Raw genomic sequence first — 25,764 nt, forward strand, 5'->3', positions numbered from 1 at the left:
GGACTAATTTCTCCAGTCTCCACGGGATGCATATCTTCTTTCTCGGCTCCGTTATCACCTCAGGAGGTCCAATTTGTCCATGGCACTTATTGATAAGTCCCTTACAGGGAGAAGGACGGCTTTGCGTGTTGGTTGAGAAACTTGAGAAGGGAAACCTACGGTGCCACGAGGGTGTCGCTGAACTCGAAACCTAAATATGTAGCTTCGTCTTGGTGGATCTACAAGTCAGTATTATGATTGATTGTTGCAGGTGTCCCTTTGTATTACAGGATGATTCAATGAAGTTCATTGACATTCTATTCCTTTCTTCCGCACCTAAAGAAGGTCAGTAGGCTATAGCGATGCTCTACTCGCTGTTCCAGACGGGTCACATCTCTAAACATTTAAATTCTATCTATGGTATGTTCTTCTGTATCTATCTTTGCTTTATCCAGCCAAAGAATACAAGCATGATCATGCAGTCAGTCGACTCAGCACAGTGCACTTCTGAACTCCTCATCCTTTTATCGTTCTTTCATAAACACACAAACTGGAATTCAATACTCTGAGCGTGTCATCTCACTGGATGGCAGCCATAATCCCCTCAATCTCACCACTAAGATCACCTACCATCTTGTGCACCTCCATCTCCGTCAAAAGTCCCCCTTCCACGCGGACACCAAACCCGATAGTATCCGTACTATAATCAGGCCCAATATCAATATACAGATTCTCATCAGGTAGGTACGAGGTATCCAACGCCGAAACGGAGGTAGTCTGCCCGGTTGGGTCCGGTAACGGCGTAGCGGGTATGAAATCGGTTGGCACACCGATCCGCAGAGGCTGGAAGAGATCGGACTCTGCGTGTGAATCACCTTGAGTAGAGGGTTGGTGCATCCAGAGGAGATTAACCCAGATGTTGAAGAGTGGTCCTCTACCTTTCGTACTGGCCCATTTGGCCAGGATCTCGCGGAGGCAGCTCTGTTCGTAGAGGACACGTTCAGCAAGGGAGGTTTGGATTGCTCGCACTTCGTCTAACGCGTTACTTGCAGCTTTGGCTTCGGGGCTGGGGAATGTGAACGGCGTGACGTTTAGACAGGGACCGGAGAGACTCTCGATATTCTTGAACGAGGCGGAGCGACCTGTTTGGTATAAGCCGATGGTGGGGGTTTGGACACCAGTCATTCTTGCGAAACAGCGGGAGACGGCTAGTAGGACTACGCTCTGGAGACCGAGGCCAGCAGAACGACAGGTACTTTCCAGTTGAGAGAGGTTCTTGACTTTCTCCCATACGCCGACAAATGATTGCCTGGGGAGTTCCTGGTCCTTGGGCTTGATGATCGTTGGGACGCTGGAGCCGAGCTGCGAAGACCAGTAGGCTTGTTCGTCGACTTCTCGCAGAGAGCGCGTAGCGTGCTCGACAAAAGAGGGGAAGTCCGGGTTTGACTCCACTGATTGTCCGCGGTACAGCTGCGCGAGCTCAGAGACAAACATTGGCATCGTCCATGCGTCGTATGCAGCGTGATTGATAAAAACTTGAATTCCGTCCTTGTCGCTGGCCTTGAGAAGACGAAGGCGGACAGGAGGGACAATCAAAGATGATGGATTCAACCCCTCCTCCCGGGCCTGGGCCTTTGCTGCTTCTTCAATGCATGCGGGAGACTCGATGACCTTGAATATCTCCGCGTTCTGTGGTGCGTCTTTAAGCACGACCTGTACGGCCATTGACGGTGAGGTCGCCGCAAAGCAGGTTCTTAGAATGGGATGTCGTTGACGAAGTTGATCCCACGCCTTCTCAAGCTTCCCACTATCGATACGTTCACTGCTGTAGTAAGACCAGGCAGGTTCGAACAACGTCCGTCCTGACTTCAGCCAGCTCGCAAGATGGTACAGCTGCCCACCGAGACAGGGCAGAATAGTCTCGACTGCGTCCTTGTTTAGTCCGAGCCGCTGAAGTACAGCCTTTTCTACGTCGTCATAGTTTTCGATCAAGGGCTCCTGAGTTTGCACGCGTTCCTCGACCGTTGAGACAATCCGTGAACTGATACCCCGTAGAGTATTTCCTTGCAAAACATCAGCCACACCTGCCTTCATTCCTCTGCTTCGGCAAATCGAAGCGATGCGGATGGCTGACAACGAGTCTAAACCAATGTTGTAAATGCTCGTGCTTGACGTGATGCTATCAACTGGCACGCCAGCCACCTCAGCGAGGACTTCACGAACAATCAACTCGTGTGCAGGTGCATCAACCTCGCTGTCACCTCCTTCTGGTTCTGATTTCTCTGCCTTGGACGATCGAAGAGGCAGTCCCCAAGCCGCTCTGGCGCAGCAGTGGCGCATCTGGTAGGATGATCAATAATGTCTTGGAATGCTGTACAGAAGTCCTTTGTGAACTCGTCAAGCGCTTGTTGGCAAATGTAGCGTCCGTCGCCCGAGGCGCTGACGACAATACCTTCTCGGCCGTGATCCACCTCCAAATTCAGTTTATGTTCAGCCTGCGCAGCGTATCCGTCTGTTTCGAAGGGACTCCAGATCTGTTGTTCATCCAGCGTGCCAGTCCTAAGATCAGCGCTTTTCTGGAATACAAAGAGTGTGTCGAATAGCGAGGCAGCAGTCATGCCATGTTCTTGCCTCAGAGCCTTCTGCACATCCTTCAAAGGCGCATGTTGGAAAGCCTGTGACTCAGAGGTAACTTGTTGGACTCGTTGGGCCATCTCGCGGTTGCTCAGGAATTTAGGCTCAAACGAGACTCTCTGAGCTACAGTGTTGAACAGGGGTCCAATAGTCTGGTCGGCACCAGGAACCGGTAATGAGTGACCAGAGAGGACTTGACCGAAGACCACATCGCGCTTCCCGAGCAGGCAAGCGAGGACCTTTGCATATGCCAAGAGGGCGACACTTTGAACGGTTACTTCCATGGCCTTGCAACTTTCAACGACCTTCTCCACGTCAAGGCCGATTTGGCGCTCTGAAAGAAGCATGCGCTCAGTAGCATCGGATGAGGGGATCGCAGGAATCTCGACAGGGTCGTAACCAGCCAGTTTATTTGTCCAGAAATCGCAAGAGTCATTCTGATCTTCCACGATGTGGTGGGCAATCTCAGAAAATTGAGGACGATCTGCCGTAGCTTGACCGCGGTAAGCAGCGGCCAAATCCTCAAAGAGGAGAGGCAGTGAGGCACCATCATAAAGAGCATGATGCATGAGGACAACGAAAAGTTTCTCGTTTTCGCGATGGGCCAGCACAAATCTCAGGGGTGGACTCTCGAAATCGGCCACCTCGCGGAACGAGTAGAGAGACGTTATCTCGGCGATGACATCCGCGTCCGATGACAATGTGATCTCCTTCCACTGTAAATGAGGATTTGTGTGGACCGCACCAACCCAGATCACTCCATTCTCAGTGATAGGGTGGAACGAGGTACGCAGAATATCATTTTTCGAGGCGACCTCTGCAATAGCAATCTTGAGGCGATCAATGTTAACGCCGTTGCTAAGCCGAACAATGTGGGGGTGAACATAGACCTGAGAGTCAGAGCCGAGTGTCTGAGTGATCATACCCGCTTGCAGAGGCGTGCATTCAAACATTGCCGCCACTGAATCTCCATCATCAAGAAGACGAACGTTGTCACGGTGAGCTGCAAGCGAGACTCTGGGCTTCTTGTCTTCGGAGCGATCTGACTGACGGCTCCCGGCTGAACGCTCATCAATGTGTTTGGCTAATGCGCCAACGCACGGGAAGCGCATGATATCTGACGGTGCAACTTCAAACTGCAGCTCGCGGAGTTTCCGTGCAAATTGGATAGCCGTCACCGAGTCAATACCGAGGCTGATAAATGACGTCCCCTTCGACACGTTCACCACGTCAAGACCACAAAAAGCCGCCGTGACGTCCCTAATCTTTGTCTCTGTCGTAGACCAGGTTGTTGCATCCCATTTTACTGCACTTTCTAGTGGGCCGGAAAGCCCAGAGCCAGCAAGGCTGAAGCTGTCCAACATAATATCATCTCCAGACAAGAAGGCCGATAACAGCGCGTCTAGTTTCTCAACAAATTCTTGCCCGCGATCGGCCGAACCAAACGAGGCTGAGAAGCCACAGTGAACGTACACTTCGTCCTTTTCATTATTCGCTTCGATTTCGACAGCAAGCGGGTACTCGGAAGGCATGTTACTCTCGAGCTGTTCCCAGAAACTGTCCTTGGGTGCTGGTGTGCTGCGGATGTAGGAGAACAGACAGTCGAAGAGAGGCTTTTCCGACTTTAGCCAACGTTGAATTCGGCGGAGCGAGGTGTGCTGGTACTCAAGGGACCGGGCGGTTGATTGGTGAAGAGACCTGACAACTTCAGCGACAGTTGTCAAGCCATTGGTATTCAAACGGCCAGGGATGGTTGTAATACAAGGCAGGAGCACGGAATCTGCATCAGGGACTGCCACAGCTCGACCAGAGAGGACAAGTCCATAAGTGACGTCGGACGCGTTGACTCTATCAGCCAGCAGAAGAGCAAAGAGCGCTTGCATCAGAGATGGAACAGTAGCGTGCAAATTGGCTGAATGACGTTCAAGTTCAGCCAGGCCGGCGCGGAGCTTCCTGTTTACGAAGGTAGTCTTCTCCACACCACCCGTGTCCACACGGAAGATTGTAGGCCGACAATCACTCAACGCGCTCACCCAGTGTTGCTGGGCCCTCTCCATGTTCTGGCAATATACATGGGTGATGAAATCAGCTGGTGAGCCTCTCTGGATCACAGGCTCTCCTACGTAACGCGCTGCAACGTCCTCCAGGAGCATCGAGAATGATTCGCCGTCATAGAGGGCGTGGTGGATTGCCACGAACAAAACCAACGGACGCTTTGATGATGATGATGATGATGATGATGATGATGTTGCCAGGTGGAATCGCACTGGAGGGATATCTGTGATATTTTCGATAATGCCGCGAGAAATCTCTTGCTGCTTCGCTCTTTGCTGTGTAATACATTCATCGAGACTATCGTACGAGCCTTCCGTCCACGACATCAGATAGCCAGGTGCCAAAACAACTTGAACAATCTCTTTCTCCAAAGGAGCAAAGCAAGTCCGAAGGATCTCATTATCGTCAGCAGTAGCTTGCCATGCACACCTCAATCGCTCGGAATCGAGACCGGGATCGAGCTTGAGAGCAACATGGTTGACGTAGAGCTGATCCCCTTTGCTGTTGATGGATCGTGCGACAAGACCCTCCTGAAGAGGAAGACATGGCCGTACAACTACCTGGCCGGAATTCGCAGCCGAGGTATAGCTCCGGTGATATTCGGCCTCGAGCTTAGCGAGTCTCTTCGTCAACTCTGAATTGTGCTGATCTGTCGCGGCCTCGGTTGACTTTCTCGGGAGCTGAGCAAGCTGCTCAACCACGGGGCTGCTCATGACAAGGGCAACAGTAGCGTCATATCCTATCCTCCGAAGCTTCACTGATAAGCTGATTGCGCTCAAACTATCCAAGCCGATCTCAAAAATATTTGTTAACGGATTGATGCTCTCGCGTTCAATCTTGATCACGGCGCATATTTCGTTGACTACAGCTTCCTCGTCGGACGTCAAGGCCCTACCGCTGAAAGCAGCGGTGTCGCTTGTTCCTGGATTGTTTCCTTGTAAAATGCTCGTAAGAGGCAAGCTTGAGAAGATGCTGTGCAGCTCCTTGATATTTGCCTTCCCTGACATTGGTGCCAGTGGGATATAGGTGATTGGCAGGACGATCTCGGGAACCATGTAGGCAGGCAGCTTCCTTTGGCAGGCGTCGCGGAGTTCCTTGCCCAGGGTTGCTAGGTCAGAGTGAATTATGGCTGCATCACCGCTACGCCAACGGCTCCTGTCACCAGCTCTGGCAACGAACGAGATGAGCTGCGGCCTCGCGAGACCGGGATGCTTCGCAACCGTGGTAACTACGCCGATCTCAACTGGAGAAGAGGAACGAATAACTTCGGAGACCTCCCCGAGTTCCAACCGCTGCCCGCGGATCTTGGTTTGGTCGTCGCCTCGACCAACGTATTCCACTGAGTCATCGCTCATCAGGCGACCAATGTCTCCGGTTCTGTACATCTTTTCACCGTCAGGGCCTTGCACAAAGCCAGTCGCATCGGGTCTGTTTAGGTATCCATTGCCCACAATGTCACCGGTGAAACACAATTCTCCTGTTTGACCACGAAGGGCGTAGTTCATGGTGCCGGGAATGAGAACATGACAAGTGCAGGCGCTCAGGGGAGGCCCAATATTTCGAATGGTGGTTTCTTTGCCCACATGGGCGAATGTGCAACCAATAGTGACTTCCGTTGGTCCATACGCATTTGCTAGGGCGACATGCGGCAACCCAGCCCAAGTGTCCAACACTCTCTTCGAAATCTTCTCTCCTCCAACACTCAGGTACTTGAGTTCCGGGCATAGTTCAGGCCGTAGATTTGTCTGGTCAACCAAAGATGGCACCATGCTGGCATGAGTAATGCCCCACTTCGTGATTGTCAACTGGAGGTCATCCAAAAGCATTGTTCGCTCAGCAGTTACGGAGGCCATGCCATGACGCCAGGCGAAGAACATTTCCAGCAAATGGACATCAAACGCTCGACTGGCCTGTGCAAGATACCGGCCTCGACCACCAAGTTCCAGAGTGGATGGCGCCACTCGACAAACGAATTCCGAGAACGATTCGATGAATGCCGACAGATTCGCCCTTGACACCATGACACCCTTAGGCCTTCCTGTAGAGCCTGACGTGTAAAGCAGGTAGGCGTTATCTTGTGGATCACTTGCATAGGCCCGATTGTCAGTGGGCATGCCTGCCAGTGAACCAACGAAAGAGGGATGATCAATGCACATCACACGGCACGTTTCAGGGACATCTGAGAATGTGGCCGCAAATGCGGACTCGGTGAAGACAAGCGGGCAGTTTCCATCCTCGATGAGAAATGCTTTCCGATCATTCGGGAGATTATCGTCAATGGGGAGATACGTGTTTCCTGATTTGAAGACACCGACAATAACGGGGTAAGACGGAAGATTTCGCCCAGCGCAAACCGCAATCATCCTATTTTTGTATCCCAGCGAGGCGATAAAGCCCGCCACGCAGTTCGCGGCAGCATTGAGCGTACCATAGCTCATACTTTGCTTCTCGATGCCGGTTGCGCTGATGTTGCTGGCCACTTCGACAGCTGTCCACTCCGGATGTTCCCTGGCGTTGAGCTCCAACCAGTGCGTTGGGCTGAGGCTGACTGAGTTCCTAACTGCCTCACTCACATGCTGCGACGATTTTGATTTGAGCGAGGGAGGAATGTGATTGACGAGTTCCCGTAGCTCCTTGTCTGGGTTCGCCAACATCGCGCTGATGAGACTGTCAACCTGACGGACAAAGATAGAGAGATGTTCATGGCTCATGAGCGATGCATCGGAAAACGCTTCTAGGGCCAGGGAACCATCAGCATTTTGCAGTACATTGAATGCCATAGGGTGCTCCACGTGCAACCCAATTCGATCCTCAAGCTCACGCCACAGACCGGGATCAGTAGTGGCATTGGCCTCTGCACCCGCCGGGTGGAAGGCGAATACTGCAGGGTACAAGGGCTCACCACGAGGCCGTTTGAGCATCCTGCGGACCTCGCGGGCATGTATATGACGGTATTTCCTCGACTGTGCAGAGATACGCTGCTGTTCTGCGAGAACCTCCCGAGCAGTTCCTGTAGGATTGAATGGCACTGGTACAACGGAAATCAAGGGACCAATGCCATTGTCGAGGTCAGCATGCAGGACACGATCAGAAACTGTCTCCGCAAACACAGCCGCTGGAACGCCAAGGTAACTTAGAGACACGAATCCCCATGCCGCACGAATGAGGGAAGCAATGGAGGAGACACCCAGCTCGGCTGAGAGGGATTGAAGCTTTTCGAGAGGCTCTGTCACGGGTATTTGCTCGGAGATAAGGTTGTGCTCCTGTGCGGCGGTCTCTGGCGTCCTCTTCCCAGTCAAGTCCGGCCAGGCGGGGGCATCAAGCTCAGAGTATTTCTGTAGCTCAGAGTTCCAGAAGCTTCGGGTCCCAGCTGCCATTTCCTCTGTCGGAAGGATCTTGGAGAGCGCACTCTTAAGTTGATATCTGGAGGGTGGCTTGCCGGTATATGCAGAACGCAGATCTTTCTCGATCAGATCTAAAGAAGGTCCATCATGGATAGAATGGTGAATAGTCAGTACCATAACGCGCTCTACACCCCTGTCCAAAACAGTAACTGCCCAGGGAGGCTGCCTGAAATATGTCTTCTGGTGCGCCTTCATCACATCCTCGATGCGAGAGTGGAGCAATCGATCCCACTCATGCTCCTCGCACACCGCATACTCCCAATCGAGAGTGGGGTAATCATAAAGCACTTGCAAGATGGAGAAGTCCAGTTCATCCTTGCGAGAGCTGTTATCCACCTCTGCAACAGGAATGAACCCAGTTCGCAAGGCCTCGTTCTTTTGACAAAGTGCCAGCCAAGCTTGTTTCAACCGTGTCACATCAACAGAGTTGTCAAGTGAAAAGAAGTGATTACTCCAGTACAGGTTATAATTGCCCATTGTCTCACTCAGCAGGCTCTCTTGGATCGGGCTTGCTCGCACGGTGAAAAATTCGTCGTCGACTTTTGAGGCCACAATGCCGCGCCAGTGATCATTGAATAGGTTAACGTCAAACTCAGAAGCCGGCGGTCCGAGAATCCCGGGAGATGATGTTGATAATCGGATCAAATCCTGTACTGTGACACAGTTGATGACTTCAATGAAAGAAAGTTGATATCCAGCCTCTTTGAGTCTTGATGCAAGACGAACTGCGTGGATAGAGTCAATACCTAGACTTCTAAGCCTGCTCGCTTTAGTTATAACGGAAGGTGAAATATTGATAAGGGAGGCTATCATGTGCACAATCTTTTCCATTACGTCGGATGCCACTGGGTCGTCCATCGGGTGACCTGTAGAATTGTTTTCAGGATTCATCCGATTCTCCCAATCCTCAATATCCACTGAAGCATATGCAGCTTGTAGCGCGCGACGATCTGTCTTAGCGGATTGGGTGCGAGGAATCCGCTTGACCACGAGGTACACGGACGGAATCATATAAGCAGGGAGAGCCGTATGCGCCTTCTCGCGTGTAGAGAGAGCAATCTCCAGAGCAGAATCGTTGAGCAGTAGAAGGTCATCACCGGCATTGGCTCCAGTCGCATTCGAGGCAGAGAGGAAAGCAACGAGGACCTTGCTCGGCCGATCTGGGCGGTCAATATAGAGCGTCTCAATATTCTCAACCAGTGGGTGGCATCCACCCAGGGCGAAGCTGATCTCGCTCAACTCTATCCGAATACCACCCAGTTTCACCAAGTCGTCAACACGATTCATGAACTCCAGCGACCCGTCAGCGAGCATCCGGACAAGATCTCCAGTGTAGTAGAGAATCTGTCCAGCTTCGTCGCTCCAGACGTACTTCGCCTTGGTGACTTTCTCTTGATTCAAGTATCCCGGAGAAAGTTGCGGACCACCCAGCGCCAACTCCCCAACTGCGTTTTTCATCACAATTTGCCGATTCTTCGTGACGAAAACCGAGACGCTTTCCATGGGCCAGCCAACATTGGCGCTCTTGACGTTCCTGCACTCGTTCCCAAATTCTCGTACGGTTGAGACGATTGTCACTTCTGCCGGGCCGTATGTGTTGTAGGCTCTCATATCTGTGCCCCAGTCGTCGGCAACAGGCTGTGTTAGCTTCTCGCCGATCATGGTAATTACCTCCAGCGTTTCACAGCTTTTTCTCGGCACACCAGCAGCGAAGGCAGGAGTCAGATGCGCATGGGTTGCTCGCGTGGTATTCGCCAGCTTTGCGAACGAGCCAAGCATGATTTCCCTAGTCGCAGAGATGAGTACCCCTCCCAAGCTCCACGCATAGAAGAGGTCCTGAATTGACACATCGAATGTGTATTGAGAGAATTGCAAGCATCGCACAACACCGCCAGAAACGTCAGATGGTATGTCCTTCTTGAGCGACTTGAAACAGGACACAGCAGCCGAGTGCGTGATGGGCACTCCCTTAGGAGCACCAGTGGTTCCACTCGTCCAAATCAGGTATGCAATGCCCGCCGGACTCGACAGCTTCTTCGAGCTGCCTCGGCCGATGCTTGGCCAACTCACTAGCGGATCAGCGTATTTCCTAACATCAACGACGTCGATATCGATGGGAATGGCATCCTTGGGTTGCTCTCCATCCTCACCGGAGACGAGGAGTACTCTAGCTCCAGTTCGTTTGATTAGATCATGCCGACGTTGTGCGGGAGAAAATGTATCAATGGGGCACCACGCGCCGCCAGCCTTGAGAATACCGAGAATTGCAATATACATCGCCGGGCTCTTCTCAATACAAATGGGCACTACTTTATTTGTCAACTGTTCGTAGGTCTCGCAAAGATATGCTGCCAAATTATCAGCCCGCGCATTAAGCTCCCCGTACGTCCATGAGATGTTCTGCGGATTTTGGTTATCATCGAGATCGTACTTGAATAGAAGTGCCATGTCGTCTGGATGTGAATTTGCATGATCCTCAAACTTTGTATGTATTAGAGCTCCGTCCAAAACTTCATCGGCCATCTTCGGCATCGGGTTATATAATGCCTTGAGGTCAGGACGGGTATGCAACAGAGCATTCTCGAAATCCCCATCCGGATTCTCGAGAATAAAGGCAATGATGTCGTCCAATTGATGAAGCATCACCTCGGCCCCGTCACGGTCCATTTGAGAGAGACCGAAGCTTGCACGCAGGGTCAACGACGAATCTGCGGCAGGCCAAACCTCAATCATCACGGCGTAATCGTTCGCCATTGGAGGATGATCAATTGTCGTCCATGGACCACTGATACTGGAGCCGGCGCTAAAGTCCTGGTAGGCAAGAACCGTGTCATATGGAAGTCTACCATCAGCGGTGACTAACGATCCGAGACGCGGTTGTAGATGGGATAGCGCTTTTGCGTTCAGACTCGCTAAATGAGCCACGACAGATTTGTTTGTCCACGATCTTCCTCCAGATTTGGGGATCTGCCCGAGCGCCAACCTGGTAGGAATCGTCGTGAAAGTCGGACCAATACAGATTTCGGAGGCAGGATCAAAACGTCCAGATACAACACTTCCCATGACCACGTCATGATCTTGCGTTCCAGTATACGCTAGTAGAAGAGAAGCCCAGGCTGCTTGGAGGACAGAAAGCGGTGTGGACCCGATTGTTCTGGATCGTTGCTTAAATATGTCATGGGTTGTGCGAGCAGTGATTTCGACGCAGTCGGTCGACTTGACGGCGGGAGGTCTATAGGGGGTAAGAGAAGGGAAAGCAATTGGCGAATAGTTATTGAGGTATTCCTTCCAAAAGTCCGATGTTGCTGTTTGGTTTGCCTGAAAATGGTTTACAACAACATGCTCTAATGACGTCCTGCATGCTGGCGGCTGTTCATTATAAACGGAAGACACGTCTTCCAAGAGAAGTTGCAGCGATCCCCCATCGAATATACCGTGGAACATGCTCAATATGATGACCCTGTCATCCGAAGTCTCAAGCAATGATAGTTTCCACGGGGAGTCGAGGGAAATTGTGTTTTCGGCTTCTCGAAGCGCCTCGGTCAGGACATCTTTGTGCATGGAATCCCCGGATGTATGATAGACAGCCCAGTTCGGTGCAGATGCTGCATCTTCTTTGAGAATACATTGCGCAAAGGGAGCCATGCCATCGTCAATCCAGCAGAAGCTCGTTCGGAAAGAATCATAAGTTGCGATCACGGACTCCCACGCCTTCTTGAGCCGCCGAATGTCCACATAAGGCCCGAGTGAAATCACAGAATGATAGATGTACGACCGAGTAGCAAACGAGCTATCGGCTGAGGTACGTAAGAAGCTCGTTAGCATACCTGACTGCGTTTCCGTGGTGGGAAGGACGGTCTGAATTGTCCCGGGGCTAATTCCAAGCCTTTCCGCGCATGTCGACAGGTTCGCATCGTTAAACGCTCGCAGCTGCTCCGCCAGGGAAATACACGAATGATCCGCCAGCTGTCCATTGGTCAGTCCTCCTAGATTCGCTTTAACATTCAGGATTAGCGAGAGTAGCCCGTTAACGGTATCTGACTGTAGTACATCTCCCACAGATAAATTGTCGATGAATTGATCTCTCAGCTTCTGTAATAATCGCATCGCGCCCAGAGAGTCCAATCCCAGTGTATAGAGACTCGTGCTGGGCTTGATCACAGAGATCTCCTGGCCAGTGGTCTGCGCGATGAGATTGAGGACTAGGGTTCGTAGCTCCAAAGCTTTCTCATCCTCAAGCGTGTCCCACTTGCCCCGCGCTGTGACCCGCGCGTCTGAATTCTCGTTCGAGGGGATGTAAAACTTCATACCGCTATCTTCGCCTTGTTGCAGCATGCTGTCGATAGCATTACGGTCGACCTTACCAGAGCTTGTTCGCGGGATTGAGTCAAAGAAGACATAGGAAGACGGACACATATATGCAGCAAGATGACGATGTGTACATTCATCAGCCGATCGTACGAATTCCCGTATCGCATCTTCACTAGATGAGTCCGTCACAATGCATGCTACAATTTGCTCACTGCCTTGTACCGTTGCATCACGCTTGGGGACAACCGCCACGACCTCCCGCGCTCCAGTCAATGTGGCAAGGACAGACTCGATCTCCCCCAACTCAACTCGACGACCACTGATCTTCACCTGGTCAGATGTGATTCTCCCAAGGAACTCAATGACTTGCGCGCCTTTCTCATCCCAGACAATGCGGGCCATGTCACCAGTTCGGTAGAGGTATCCGTACTCAGGGCTGTGAACAAAGGAGTTGGCGGTTTCTTCCGGGCGATTCAAGTAGCCTTGGCTGACCTGAGGTCCTCCAATTGCAAGTTCTCCAGCAAGACCAGCTGGAATAGGTTTTGGGGTATGGGAGGCTGGATCGAGGACAAACATTGAGCATGTGGGCAGTGGCTCGCCAATGATTGACCCACGGATATGATACTCGACTGGTGCGAGGAATGTGCAGTTAATGGCTGCTTCGGTGGGACCATATGCGTTGACTAACATCCTTGATGTTGGAACAGTGTCCCCGTTCCGGTCGTTATTGTGCGCCTTTTGAGTGAAGTTTTCAATGACTGTCCGATTGAGCTTTTCTCCCATTGTCCACAAAGATTGAAGGGTAGTCAACCGGGAGGGTCGAAGGAGTGCTGCTAGGCTAGGGGTTGCCATCATCACGGTAGCTCTGGCCTCGTTGATTGTTCTTTCCAGGTCAGTAAGCGTCAGGCTCCGCGATGCCGAGCAGAGAGTTCCGCCACTACTCAGCGTGACGAATATTTCCATCAGAGACGGGTCGAACGTAGGCGACGCGAATTGGAACCACCGGAAATCGCCAGCCGAGGTCCCAGGAAGCGGGATGGCTGTAGCGTGGGACTCTATTGAACAGGTAACTGCAAGGTGACTGACTTGTACGCCCTTGGGCTTGCCCGTGGACCCACTCGTGAAAAGAAGGTAGGCAATCTCATTATGGTCGATGTCTGGAGGCTCAAACAATCGGTCTTCGGTTGCAATCTCAGTATCCTCCCCGGAGAAGTGCTTCCATCTAGAGACTTCAGCCACGTTGACCCAAGTTGGCTTTGACATTGTCTCATCGGCTGCATCTGGGAGCCATGGCGCAGAAGACGGTTTTTCAGCGTCGCCAAGTATTACGGAGGACTCGATATCCTGAAGAATTTCACGGACTCGCTGAGCTGGAGCATCTGTGGGAATGGGGCAAAATGCATAACCGGCTTTGAGGATTCCGAGATATGAGATGTAAAGCTCGGGAGACGTTGACATATAGACAGGAATAATGCGATTGCCAGTATTGCGCGTATCGTCTGAGAGGAGTCTCCTGATATGGATTGCCAAGTGGGTGGCTGCAGCATTGAGAGCAGCATAGGTTAGGGTGCTATGCTCCGCCATAGAGCTGGCCGATGGCAAAGAATGAACGAAGTCTAGTGCGATGGAAGTAGGGCTTTTCTGGGCCCAGCCCTCGAAAGCCGAATGAAGAAGGTATGGTTTGGTACGGCGCGGCATTGTTGCAGAATCATGATCTCGTGAAGGGGGTATCATCGGAGGGGGGAAATTAAGGATAGATAAGTCTAGAGTTGGGTCATCCGGCCAAGCTCCTGTGGATTGTAGACATCCAATGGCTTGCGCCATATGGAACGCAATCGTCTTCAGCAGCTGACTCACTGCTGCATCAGGGATCAGTCGTTTTGGATAAGTGAAACTAATGCAGAGTCCGTCGGCGGAACTCCGAACGTACAACGAGAAACACTGTCATATACGTTAGCTATCGTCTGTCAGCGCTTTTGGTGCATACTGACGTTTCTCTCTGCCACAGTGTTCAGATCTGTCTTTTCCTTCTCAGGACCACCAGTCAAAGCTAAGTCCAGAGCGAACTGGACCTCGCTTCTGTTGTAGTATGAAAAGTCGAGTTCGCGCACTGCGCATTGCCGTGCTGACTGCACCTCCTGCTCTTGGTCGGTCACGGTCACGGAAGCGCAAATCAGAGCCTGCGATGGTTTTGTCGAAGACTGGCACAAGACGGCAAAAGCAATATCTTCGAGACCGGTGAGAGCGGATACAAATCGAGCATAGCCTTCGATCAATCCTGTCGCGAGTTCTCCGCTAACATCGCCTTGGCCGATCCTTCGCCAGGGACTTTGTCCCATTGGATCGTCTGGTGATCCTTCAGCAGCATACTGGTCGATAGTGTCTAGAGAAGGTATCTTCGTCACAGGAACAATCCCAGTTAGACTTGAGCCAAGTGAAAAATCACTGCGCACGCCGTTGATGTGGTTTGTGGTTTCCGTTGGACCTGTGAGCCCCTCATCTGCGGGGTTTGTTGTTCCTGCCATTGCTTCAGTCGACTGTGGGCGGAATTATCACGCACCTGGGATAAAATCAGTCGCACACTGTAATGTGGTGTGGTTCTCTGAAGGACAGAGGCATGCGCAGGTTTTTGAACACATGGAAAAAGCAAAACATTTCATGAAGATCAACACTTCAGCATTACTTTTCCCCCCTCCCGAGCAAAAACTGTGCCAGAACTGCCCCTCGCTGGTAATCTTCGAGTGGACCACCGAGGGGTCACAGTGATTTTATTGGGTGCTGTTGGGAGCATGTGGGGGAAATTCCAGCAGCTAAAAAAGTAAGAAAATCCCCGATGGTGACTAACAGGAATGACGACGATAATGTGCAGAAAAGGCAGCCAGAACTGGATGCCATTAGCCATGTTGGGCAGAGATCAGCTGATGAGACACAAGCCGACCAAGGAATGACACGCGCCAAGACGCGTCAAGGAACAAAAAGCACCTTGTTTCTCAGGCCAGCCTCCGATTGCGCCCGTTGTCGGGATCATTTTATCTGATTAGATCATCTGATTAGATTAATACAGCGTTAGTCGCGCTTCAGTTTGCAAAAACACGCCACTAACTTTTTGCGTGTGTAACTGGACCTGAGCGTATTATGATATTTCCTAGTGGGTTTCCTCTTGTTTCTAACAGGCGGAATAGCTGGATTTATGCCGGCCAACTTAATATGTTTCTTGGACATAGTATTCATTAAATCTGGTGGTCGCCTTATTGCAGGGCTATATATTTTGAGATATTCTGATTCATTCACTGCTACCTACTTTAATTCTAGCCATGGAAATGATGGAATACTTGAAAATAACCTCTACTCAACCTCTTCATTACATGAAATTGTATTCTACCACGGCCTTAGAGCAAAAGCCTGGTTTGTTTCATGGTTAGTCTAGGGTGGGGTGGGACATCCCACAAGGAAACAGCAAGCGAAACATGGTACACCTTATATCGAGAGAAAAACCAACGTAAGGACGAGATAAGTGAGAACGTGGTTTCTAGCCCCGGAAACAGATTCATCCATTCCGAAATTTTCACGATCGGTAAACCACCAGTTCGTTGAAACATAAGTTCAACCAAAACGTAGGGTCTCGTTGCTGACTGCAAGGCTGCATCAAGTTCATCTTCGATTGAATAGAATCGACTTCATCTGTCACTGACCAACGGATGATGTCCCTAAATACATTTGAATTATACCATGGAATTACTCTATAGACCATCTTTGTCCTCTTTGAGTAATATCTATGTGGGAATCCTAGGAGAACGTCGACACATCCACTCAGTAACTCCGTAGACTTGACCGGCTCCGGAGCATTCTTATCTGATCAAACGTAATCCCACATGAGTTGCCTTCTTCTATCTGATTCGACACTCTCGTCATACCAAGTCTTCACGCGAAAAATCTGATAAGCGAGGCATAAGGCTAGGAGAGCAATCCTGCGCAGATTGGCTAACGGCTCTACAGTGGAGCCTTGTCAGGAGAGCCACATGGATCTGATTCCTCCTCAGCTCATCGTTCTGGACAAATGTGTCAATAAAACATATTAGTGGGCTCAAAGACATGCCATGAAGGATCTGGGTCAGTCTACAATGCTTATGAATACGCCTTCCTTCATCAAGTACCGAGACCCGAGACGGAGACAGCGACAGCCGAGTCAAGATGTATTATCCGAGGCGACATCCTCATTGGAAGGCAGCACTAGTAATATAAGACGAGTTTCCTCTGGTCCGTTCCGTATCTGAGGATCAACCTTTGTACACTGTGATCGACAGACAAACCAAAAAATGGCCACTGTACGACGGTTACAACAAACTCTTTCGCACCTTGAGCTGCCAAAGGCTCCCCAACTGCTGTCGATCGTCGAAGGTCCGACCCAGCCAGAACTACTAGACATTACCCTCGGCGAGCTTCTCACCCTTCAGAGCCTGCAATATGGCGACTATGAGTGTCTCGTCTTTCCTTGGACTGGCGCGCGCTGGACCTACGCCGATCTCAAGGATGAAGCGGACCGGGTGGCTCGCGGCCTGCTGGCTATGGGCATTCAAAGGGGCGATCGGATAGGAATTATGGCGGGTAATTGCGAGCAGTACATCTCGGTTTTCTTTGCCGCTGCTCGTGTCGGGGCGATTCTGGTGGTGCTGAACAATACATATACTCCGTCTGAGCTGTACTATGCTCTCGGGCACACAGGTATGTTCCTGCTACAGCGTTCCTGATGATCTTTACAGAATTAACTTGGCATGTTCTGCAGACTGTCGACTCCTGTTCCTGACTCCACACATCGGCCGCCATTCGCTCGAGGAGGTACTGGCCAAGTTAGGGCCTCGTCCAAAGGAGCAGGGAACCTCGTCGGCGTTGGAGGAAATTGTCATTTTACGAGGGCAATACACCGGTTTCAACGCATATGAACACATCATCCAGCGCGGTCTACCGCTTCCCGGCCATGCACTGCAGGACCGAGAAGCGGAGCTCCATTCTACAGACGTCTGCAACCTGCAGTTCACCAGCGGATCGACGGGCAATCCCAAAGCCGCCATGTTAACACATCAGTACGCCCATACAGCAGCACGGCTGTGACACTAGCTAACTCGTCATAGCAACCTAGTTAATAATTCCCGCTTCATCGGCGATCGAATGAACCTCACCTCGTTCGACACCCTATGTTGCCCGCCGCCGCTCTTCCACTGTTTCGGGCTCGTGCTGGGTATGCTCGCTGTTGTCACCCACGGGTCAAAGATCATCTTCCCCAGCGAGACGTTCGATCCGACTGCCGTGTTGCGTGCCATCTCCGACGAGAAATGTACCGCTCTGCACGGCGTACCGACCATGTTCGAGGCCATTCTGAGTCTTCCCAAACCCCCAAACTTTGATTGTTCGAATCTACGGACGGGAATCATCGCCGGTGCACCTGTTCCCCGGCCGCTCATGAAGCGGTTGCTTGAGGAGTTGAACATGACCGAGTATACCAGCAGCTACGGTATTCCAAATTTTCTGTGTTCTGATCTAGCACAGTGCTGACGAGTACAGGCCTCACCGAAGCCTCACCCACCTGCTTCAACGCCCTGACAACCGACAGCATCGAACGCCGCCTCACAACCGTCGGAAAGGTCATGCCCCACGCCAAAGCCAAGATCATCGACACACAAGGCCACATCGTCCCCGTCGGCCAGCGCGGCGAGCTCTGCATTGCCGGATACCAACTGACAAAGGGGTATTGGAACAATCCCGAGAAAACAGCCGAGGCGCTAGTCACCGACTCCAACGGCGTAACCTGGCTCAAGACAGGCGATGAAGCCATCTTCGATGAGGAGGGCTACTGTACCATCACCGGAAGATTCAAGGACATCATCATCAGAGGTAATCCAGTTTTCCTCTCCTACTGCGCAAAAAATCTCATCTAACCCACACAGGCGGAGAAAACATCTACCCCTGGAAATCGAAGAGCGACTAGCCGCACACCCAGCCGTGGAGGTAGCCTCCGTAATCGGCATCCCGGACCAGAAATACGGTGAGGTCGTGGGGCGTTCCTCGCGCTGGCTGCTGACGTGAGCGCGAGACCATCGGACGAGGAGCTCCGCGCTTGGACGCGGGAAACTCTGGGTCGGCACAAGGCGCCGCAGTATTTCTTTGTGTTTGGCGAGGAGGGGGTCGACCGCACGATTCCTGTGACGGGTAGCGGCAAGGTTCGAAAGGTGGATTTACGCAAGATTGCGGCGCGTGTTTTGGAGAGACGGTTGGCAATGGCAAAGGAAAAATAGACTGGTCTCACTTGATGGCTGAATGTATATACTCTAGAGTTCTTTTACCTATTTTCTTCTTCATTTCCATTTTTACAAGTTTGAGCGAATTCTAGGAATTTTTCAGGGTAGAAGCGGGTGAGCAGCAGAAAATGGAAGGGGAAATGCCCCACCGCACAATCAGATTAGATGACCATCTAATCTGATGAAAAGTAAAAATTATTCAGGGCCGAACCATCGCCAAACACCAGAAAGTAGACACTTCTAAACTTTCTTTCAATAATACTAATTATTCTTGTCTTCTTGAAGTTTCGTCTTCATTTACTGTTAAAGTCGGAAGAATATAATGCGCAGGCAAGCCGATATTCGGCTCTGTGGGTCATACAGAAGAGACCGTAGGACATGTCCACAGAGGTTCGGAAATTAGCCAAGGAATTCTTTCAACAATTTAGCACTTGGATTTTGACCCGCCATTTTGGAGGCCCACTCCAGGAGGTTATAGCGCATGCAGGAGACTTGTTTGGTTTGGCCCTTACCTCGGATGAAGAAGAATCTCAAAGCCTAAACGCATCTGTTCTCAAAATCTCAATGACGGCTGACGGTCCACTCTAGTGTCTGTAATTTTCAAATGTACTCTGACCACGATCATCGCCTACCGTCACTGATTGATAACAGAAACGAGATTATCCCCACTTAGTCTATCGCAGTGCGACGTCGGACTCGAAGCGTCGGATTCGGAGGATTCTGATTGAGAACTTCAGGACAAATCAGGAATGATCTCAAAGTGGAGTTGCAGATAAATGCCGCATTTCAATAGTGCAGAGATTATCAGCATGCACAGTATCTGTGCCAGGTGCCCCACCCCGCTTCCCGGTGTGGGTGCACCACACCATAACTTCCAACCACAGCGTAACTTCCAATTTCATGATATTTGAAGCTATTCGCAACGCATTGGCTGGCTATCTAAAAAATAAATATCACCATTCGCTTCAGCTGCTCTCGCTGCTTCGATTGATATACTACTCTCCTGTGTAGGCATAAGTATTGGCTTATTACCATGCACCTTCTCCCACTGCTTTTGTAATCATCTCTTCTCCGCAGCAGCATCTTTGGCCTTCCTCTCAGCAATAGATCGATTTGCATCTTGAATTTTTAGTATACCAGTCTGGCTAAGCGGCTTAACCTGACGCTTAGTGTATTGACGCTGTAGAGGGGCCTGCACAGCCCTGATTTGACTGATAGTATCATTTGCCATAGCCAGGTGCTCAGCAGCGATTTGGTTATATTCAAATATCCGTTCAAGATTCCGCTGCAGCTTTGGGGTAAGAATATCTGCGTGTTTAGATAGCTTTGCCTAGTTCCTTTTGAGCGCCTGAATCATCTTTGGTGGTGAGATATCAACACTAGAAGAGGACAGCGGACGTGAAGGTGTAGAAGGTAGAGCCTCATCAAGATCAGGCGCGTAGATATCCAGAATTTGTTCCCATACCCCAGCAGCAAGATCATCAACTATCTTACTACCATTGACTGGCCAGATACCACGATCTTTGAAGGCCTCACAGATAATCCGTTGGTTAAAAGCCTTCTCCCGTACCAGTCCAATTACCCGTAAGAATTCTGACTTGCCTACTGGCTCGCCAGCCCAGTAAGATAGCTCATTATTCATCCGGCGGAAGTGTTGCTTATAGCTTAAGAATGGCTTGCCATCTAGTGGCTGGCAAAGATGTGTTGAATGAGGACGGAATCCAAAGGGAATAATGCCATTATCTTCGCAGATCTGTAAGAATTCCAGTATAAGATGGGAGCCATGGCCATCAAATATAAGTATCCATTTCTCTCCCCGGTTTGTACACTTATTTGTTGCCTCAACAAAGCTTTGAAGCCACTGAACAGCTAGCTCATCTAATATCCAGCCGTTAGGAGACGTTGCTATTATAGCATCCAGTGGTAAGGCCTCGCTCTCATTAAACCAGGTTTCCATAAAGATTCCGTTGCCTTTTGTAAAGTAAATAGTCAGAAAGGATTAGAAGATTTAGGAGAATTATTTCAAAGAATAGGTAGGAATATACCTTTAAAGATAAACCATGGATCCATCTGCCAACCATCCGCAGCGACACATTCAATAGATGTGATATTCTCTCCTCTTTCAGATTCAGCAAGATCAGGGACAGCTTTTGAAGCTTTCCCTTTACCTTTTATAGTGATCTTTATACCAATCACCTTCCTGGATTTGCCTTCGCCAGGTTGGAATCCACATTCATCAAAGTTATATACTAACCGCGCCGGATTATCTTTAATCACATTTGCAAGCTAATTATACCAGCTTTATAATAAGCCTGCATCTTCGGCCTGGATACACTTTGATTCCTTTGTATTTTGCCTCACTGGGCCTAGATTGAGGTGTTCTGGTAGTCGTTTCTCGAAGCAATATGCCCACATCTTGCTAACCTGCTGGTCAGGCCTACCAGCGCGTGTAAGTGCCCGATTTGCCCACGATTCTAGAAGCCTAGGAGTCACTGGCATGTTAACATCGCGCATGAAGGCTATCCAGCATATTAAAGCCTCCTCTTGATATCCCTCAAGCACTTTATTAACTAGTTTCCGAGCCGTACGAGCCTGTGAGGCAGCTTTGACGCGGCTTTGTAATGTCCAACGAGGAACGCCATATTCACGCGCAATCTTTGAGATATTTGGTTTTTTTTCTGCTTTTGCGGCTTCGCAGGCCTTAATCATGCAAGATTCATCAAATTTGGGAGCTTTCGGCATGTTGTGTAGTTGGAATAGCTTCAAATGATCAATTCAATAAAAATTGGAAGTTACGCTGTGGTTGGAAGTTACGGTGTGGTGCACCCACACCGGGAAGCGGGGTGGGGCACCTGGCACAGATACTGTCTCCCTTTGCAGAACTGGTCTTGGACCTGTCTCATTTCCAGGTCAAGCGTGGCGTGGCACGGCCTCGATCAGATAACTTTACTCGATGATCCGGATCAGATAACAATCTTGAAGCATACCCTCCAGCCTAGACTACACCCACCGTACTTCCACATAGCCCTCTAAGTCCTGTTATTATTGCGTAACAGTATTGGGAACTCGGTCTTGGCTGCGCTGGCAGAGCCTAACCAAGACAATTTTCGCTCATCTGATAAGGAATGACCGGAAAGTGGGGTGTTGCGTTGCAGCCCCTGGTGTTGTACAGTACCCGGCTCGCCTGACCATGATGGCGTGAGCAGTACGGAGTAAAACGATGAAAATGTACGGATGAAGTAAGAATAGGTGTACTCTAAGACGTAATCACCAAGAGCCAAGGGCTTGTCGGCTCAGACACCAAGTTATCATCCTCCTGAATACAGATCTTTCCGCTCACCGTTGACCCCTATCCGTATATTCATTGCAGTTGCTTTGCCAGGCCTTGCCCACAGCCTTTCGTTATTTACCTATACTCACCTCTACACCACTCAATCTTCTCGCCTCGCTCGCAAAAAACATGCCATCAAACGAACACCTCATCTCACTCGCGCGTCGCTTCCGTGTCCTCATCGCAGGCGCCTCCTACGGCGGCCTCAGCGCAGCCCTCACCCTCCTTGACCTCTCCCGCGGCCAAGCCTCCCGCTTCAACTACGACTCGGAGATCAAACCACCTCAACACCACATCCCAGTAGACATCACGCTGGTAGACGAGAAAGACGGATTCTGTACGCACTCTACCCTATACCGCCAAACTAACTAAACTAACGGATTAGACCATCTGATCGGCTCCCCACGAGCGCTGGTAGACGAGCAATTCGCCTCAGACACGTGGACGCGTTTCTCGGATATCAAGGCTCTCCAGTCGCCGCATGTGCGCTTTATCCGGGGAGTGTCAGCGCTATTGATTGCAAGAGTAAGACGGCAACGATCCTTGACTCGGTGGTGGGGACGAGCAGGGAAGAAGGGTATGACTTTTTCATAGCGGGGACGGGGCTGCGAAGGGTGTTTCCTACTGTTCCACAGAGTCGAACGCGAGAGGAGTTTCTGGCGGAGGTGAGGGAGAATACTGCCGATGTGGTGAATGCGCGGCAGGGGGTGGTCGTTGTTGGTGGAGGTATGTTAGTCTCCCATTAGGTTGAACAAGGCTAATGCGAGACAGGCGCCGTGGGAACGGAAATGGCGACGGAAATCAAACTGCTTTATCCTCAGCTGCCTGTTACGCTGATACACTCGCGTGAGCGTCTTCTCTCTGCTGAGCCTCTGCCGGACGACTTCAAGGACCGTGTCGGGGCGGTCATTCGTGAGACGGGCGTTGAGCTCATCCTGGGGCAGCGCGTTATCGATACCATTGCGGTAGAGGAGAAGACGGGACGAGTCTGGAGTCTGACGCTGGCGGATGGTCGTGTCATTAAGGCGGGTCATGTCCTCAGTGCGGTTTCCCGGTGCGGGCCTACCTCGTCGTATCTGCCACCTCAGATCTTGGATGAGGAGGGCCATGTCAGAATTCAGCCATCGTATGTTCTTATCGTTTTCTCCCCAGCTGACGAGTGCTAATGAATGCAGGCTGCAATTCCCGTCGACTGTACCAAATGCGAGCCACCACTTTGCCATCGGCGACCTGGCCGCCTGGTCCGGTGTCAAACGTTGCGGTGCCGCGATGCACATGGGCCACTATGCGGGATACAATATCCACCAGTTGATGCTGGCCGAGTGCATCGCCTCGAAGCCTACCTTTCATGAATTACAGGAGATTCCGCCCATGATCGGGCTGTGTCTCGGTAAGACGGCTGTCTCGTATCACCCGGTGGACGGCGTCAAGGAGGGCGAGGATATTCTGGCGTCCATGTTCGGGGATGATATGGCGTACAAAGGTATGTTCCCTCGTGCTGTCAAGGGTAATGCTAATGTAGACACAGTGTGCTGGAATTATATGCGGCTGTCGGAGCCATGGCATGTCTAGCTCTTAGTACAAAGCAGGTCTTTGTAGAGAATCGATTTGTTCAAGTATAATGGCAAATTCACACATTAATCATAGCTTCATCATATCATACATTCAATCAGTTCTTAAAGCCTCCTTCCTCGACCTGGACTGGAGGTCCAGATACGGCGCTTCCCCCAGACTACACACTCTGTCTCCCGCGCGCGCCTCAGCATAGTCGTATGTGGCACAATGCCAGGTCGACCGGTTATCCCATATGGCCAGGTCATTCTTGTTCCACTTGAACCGCACCTGAGCGTCGTGGTTTTGCGTGATCAACTGTGAATGTCAGTGTCTCGATCACCGACTTATACTGATTAAAATTGCAGGCAAAACATACATTGAACAAATACTGCAGCAGCACATCCGACTCATCCTTGGTCACCCCGTTGATCCTCTTGGTGAATCCCCGGTTGACATACACCGATTTCCACCCAGTCACAGCTATCACCGTCAGCCATTACAGTCTGCCAAATCAAGAGGACAAACGTACGATTCGTCCGAATAACCGGATGCACAGCTTGCAGCTCCTCGCCCACATTCAACGGCGACCCCCTCACCCCCTTTCGCAGCGGATTCCCCAACCGCCTCGCCTCATCATGGAAGAAACTCGCATCATGCGTCGCGGTCAGCCCCTCCAGGAATGTCGCCATCGCCGGTGACAGCCTATCGTACACCTCGTACGCCGACGCCCAGAGGGTATCGCCGCCCGTCGGCGGGAGGGTGTGGATCTTAAGCATGGCGTAGTCAGACGGCACACGCTCGAAGCTGATATCCGAGTGCCAGCCGACAGAGGCGAAGCGGCTGGTGTCGCTGAGCTGGTGGGTGAGGCCGCCTCCTTTCTTCTGTTTCTCGCTGCTGATGACGCTGATCTGGTCGCCTAGTTCGCTACCTTCTTCGGTGAGGGGGTGGACATGCAGGCCGGAGGATTCGGGCTGTAGCAGTTTGTTAACTGGGTGCGGTGTCACTGGGAGAGAGCACTGCTTACGCATCCGGCGAGAACGGTCAGTTTCTCCATGAACTCGCGCATTTGCTGCGGTGTGACATCTTGGTTACGGAGGAAGACGACGCCCCGTTGGGAGACTGTGCTGTTAGTTCTGGTCGATGAATGCAGCCAGCATCAGGGTACGTACTGGTGACTGCGAGATCGCGAATCAAGCGGTCGCACTCTGGCGATGATAGAATATCAACCACTTGCAGGCCGGTGTACTCTCTTCCAATGACCGGGGTCAGGTCCAGATGAGAGAATGAGTCCAGGCTGCCAGAGTACTCCAGCGGCTGGGAGATGGATGGCCGGGCCTGTTCATGGCCTCCTCGGATGGATTCTGCAACAGATGGCATTTCACTTTGTTTGCTACGATCGATAATATTAGCTGAGGTGATCGTCAAATGTGTCCATTGCGCGGGAAATTGAATCTATATATCATCTACGATAGGCAGTACCGAAACTCAAGTGACACCATCACTCCACTGACTCGGTCTCGGGCTATCGCGACCTTGCAAACTCACGAATAACCGATCTGGACTGTTTACTCAGTCTTATTTCCATTTCCCCGCACCGGGAAGGGGCACCATTCCATCCAGAAGAAAAGAGAAACCGACGGCGCTGTTCTCGGTGGGGCATCGGCGAAATTCTCGGTGCCACCACCCTCTAACTTGTAGCTGCTCAGCGAATTATTGGTCGACTACTCTGCAGTACCAGGCGGATCAGAAGCATCTCCTTTCTGTGTAACGGAGCAGAAAGCTACTGATGCCGCATCTGGGGGTACAAGGTCTGGACAATCCGGGGAAGACGCCTGCCCCTTAGCCAGTAGCTACGTTAGCTACTGTACACATGACAGAATGAGTCTGGGGAAACTGTCGAACAATCTCTAGGTACAGAGTATGACTGTGAAATAATCAATCGGGTACAAGCCGATTAAGATCAGAAACCCTGAAGAAATAACGCCAAGTGGCACCATTCCAGGACAATGGTTGGTTGTACGCATCAGCCTATCGATGATGTGCTCGGAGGAGTTCTTTATGCCATTTTAGCTTGCCAGTCACCATCCTTGACGGGGAGAGTATTCAACTGAAATTTGCTTTTGACATACATTCTACAGACTAGCTAGTAAAGTAGCTCCAAGTAATTAGACCATCCAACAAAAAAAACATGTAGAATGATAGA

The 25,764-nt window shown here is 51.0% G+C and overlaps 4 protein-coding genes across 4 annotated transcripts; 2 read left to right on the forward strand and 2 right to left on the reverse strand.

Moving 5' to 3' along the window:
• Positions 1–558: 558 nt before the first annotated feature.
• sidC (nonribosomal siderophore peptide synthase SidC) lies at positions 559–15,241 on the reverse strand (the record flags this gene model as incomplete). Its single annotated transcript, XM_024828952.1, has 4 exons — positions 14,375–15,241; positions 11,900–14,324; positions 2,374–11,869; positions 559–2,299 (listed from the first exon to the last, which is right to left on the reverse strand). The coding sequence occupies exons 1-4, from the start codon at positions 14,906–14,908 to the stop codon at positions 559–561; spliced, it is 14,196 nt and encodes a 4,731-aa protein (XP_024682195.1). The 5' UTR covers positions 14,909–15,241.
• Positions 15,242–16,699: 1,458 nt separating this feature from the next.
• On the forward strand, positions 16,700–18,673 carry sidI (putative long-chain-fatty-acid-CoA ligase; the record flags this gene model as incomplete). Its single annotated transcript, XM_024829805.1, has 6 exons — positions 16,700–17,105; positions 17,167–17,464; positions 17,513–17,892; positions 17,943–18,272; positions 18,358–18,431; positions 18,485–18,673. 6 exons carry the CDS (start codon positions 16,700–16,702, stop codon positions 18,671–18,673), a joined length of 1,677 nt encoding a protein of 558 aa, XP_024682196.1.
• Positions 18,674–22,136: 3,463 nt separating this feature from the next.
• P174DRAFT_511896 (putative pyridine nucleotide-disulfide oxidoreductase AMID-like) lies at positions 22,137–23,579 on the forward strand (the record flags this gene model as incomplete). The annotated part of the gene is made up of 6 exons (XM_024831830.1): positions 22,137–22,344; positions 22,393–22,510; positions 22,534–22,733; positions 22,779–23,133; positions 23,183–23,490; positions 23,536–23,579. The coding sequence occupies 6 exons, from the start codon at positions 22,137–22,139 to the stop codon at positions 23,577–23,579; spliced, it is 1,233 nt and encodes a 410-aa protein (XP_024682197.1).
• A 40-nt stretch (positions 23,580–23,619) lies between these two features.
• P174DRAFT_511897 (TauD/TfdA dioxygenase family protein) lies at positions 23,620–25,081 on the reverse strand. The gene is made up of 5 exons (XM_024831831.1): positions 24,731–25,081; positions 24,586–24,680; positions 24,091–24,532; positions 23,938–24,041; positions 23,620–23,876 (listed from the first exon to the last, which is right to left on the reverse strand). The coding sequence occupies exons 1-5, from the start codon at positions 24,936–24,938 to the stop codon at positions 23,673–23,675; spliced, it is 1,053 nt and encodes a 350-aa protein (XP_024682198.1). The 5' UTR covers positions 24,939–25,081; the 3' UTR covers positions 23,620–23,672.
• Positions 25,082–25,764: the final 683 nt, after the last annotated feature.

Source organism: Aspergillus novofumigatus (genome assembly GCF_002847465.1).
Source record: "Aspergillus novofumigatus IBT 16806 chromosome Unknown P174scaffold_4, whole genome shotgun sequence".
NCBI lineage: Eukaryota > Fungi > Ascomycota > Eurotiomycetes > Eurotiales > Aspergillaceae > Aspergillus > Aspergillus novofumigatus.

Bases quoted from the DNA above. Each gene is read 5' to 3' on its own strand.
- P174DRAFT_511897 (XM_024831831.1), bottom strand. From the start codon at position 24,938: ATGCCATCTGTTGCAGAATCCATCCGAGGAGGCCATGAACAGGCCCGG. The intron at 24,533-24,585 runs GTAAGCAGTGCT...AAACTGCTACAG, and splicing joins TGACCGTTCTCGCCGGATGC to CCCGAATCCTCCGGCCTGCA. The intron at 23,877-23,937 runs GTATGTTTTGCC...TGACATTCACAG, and splicing joins TGCTGCAGTATTTGTTCAAT to TTGATCACGCAAAACCACGA.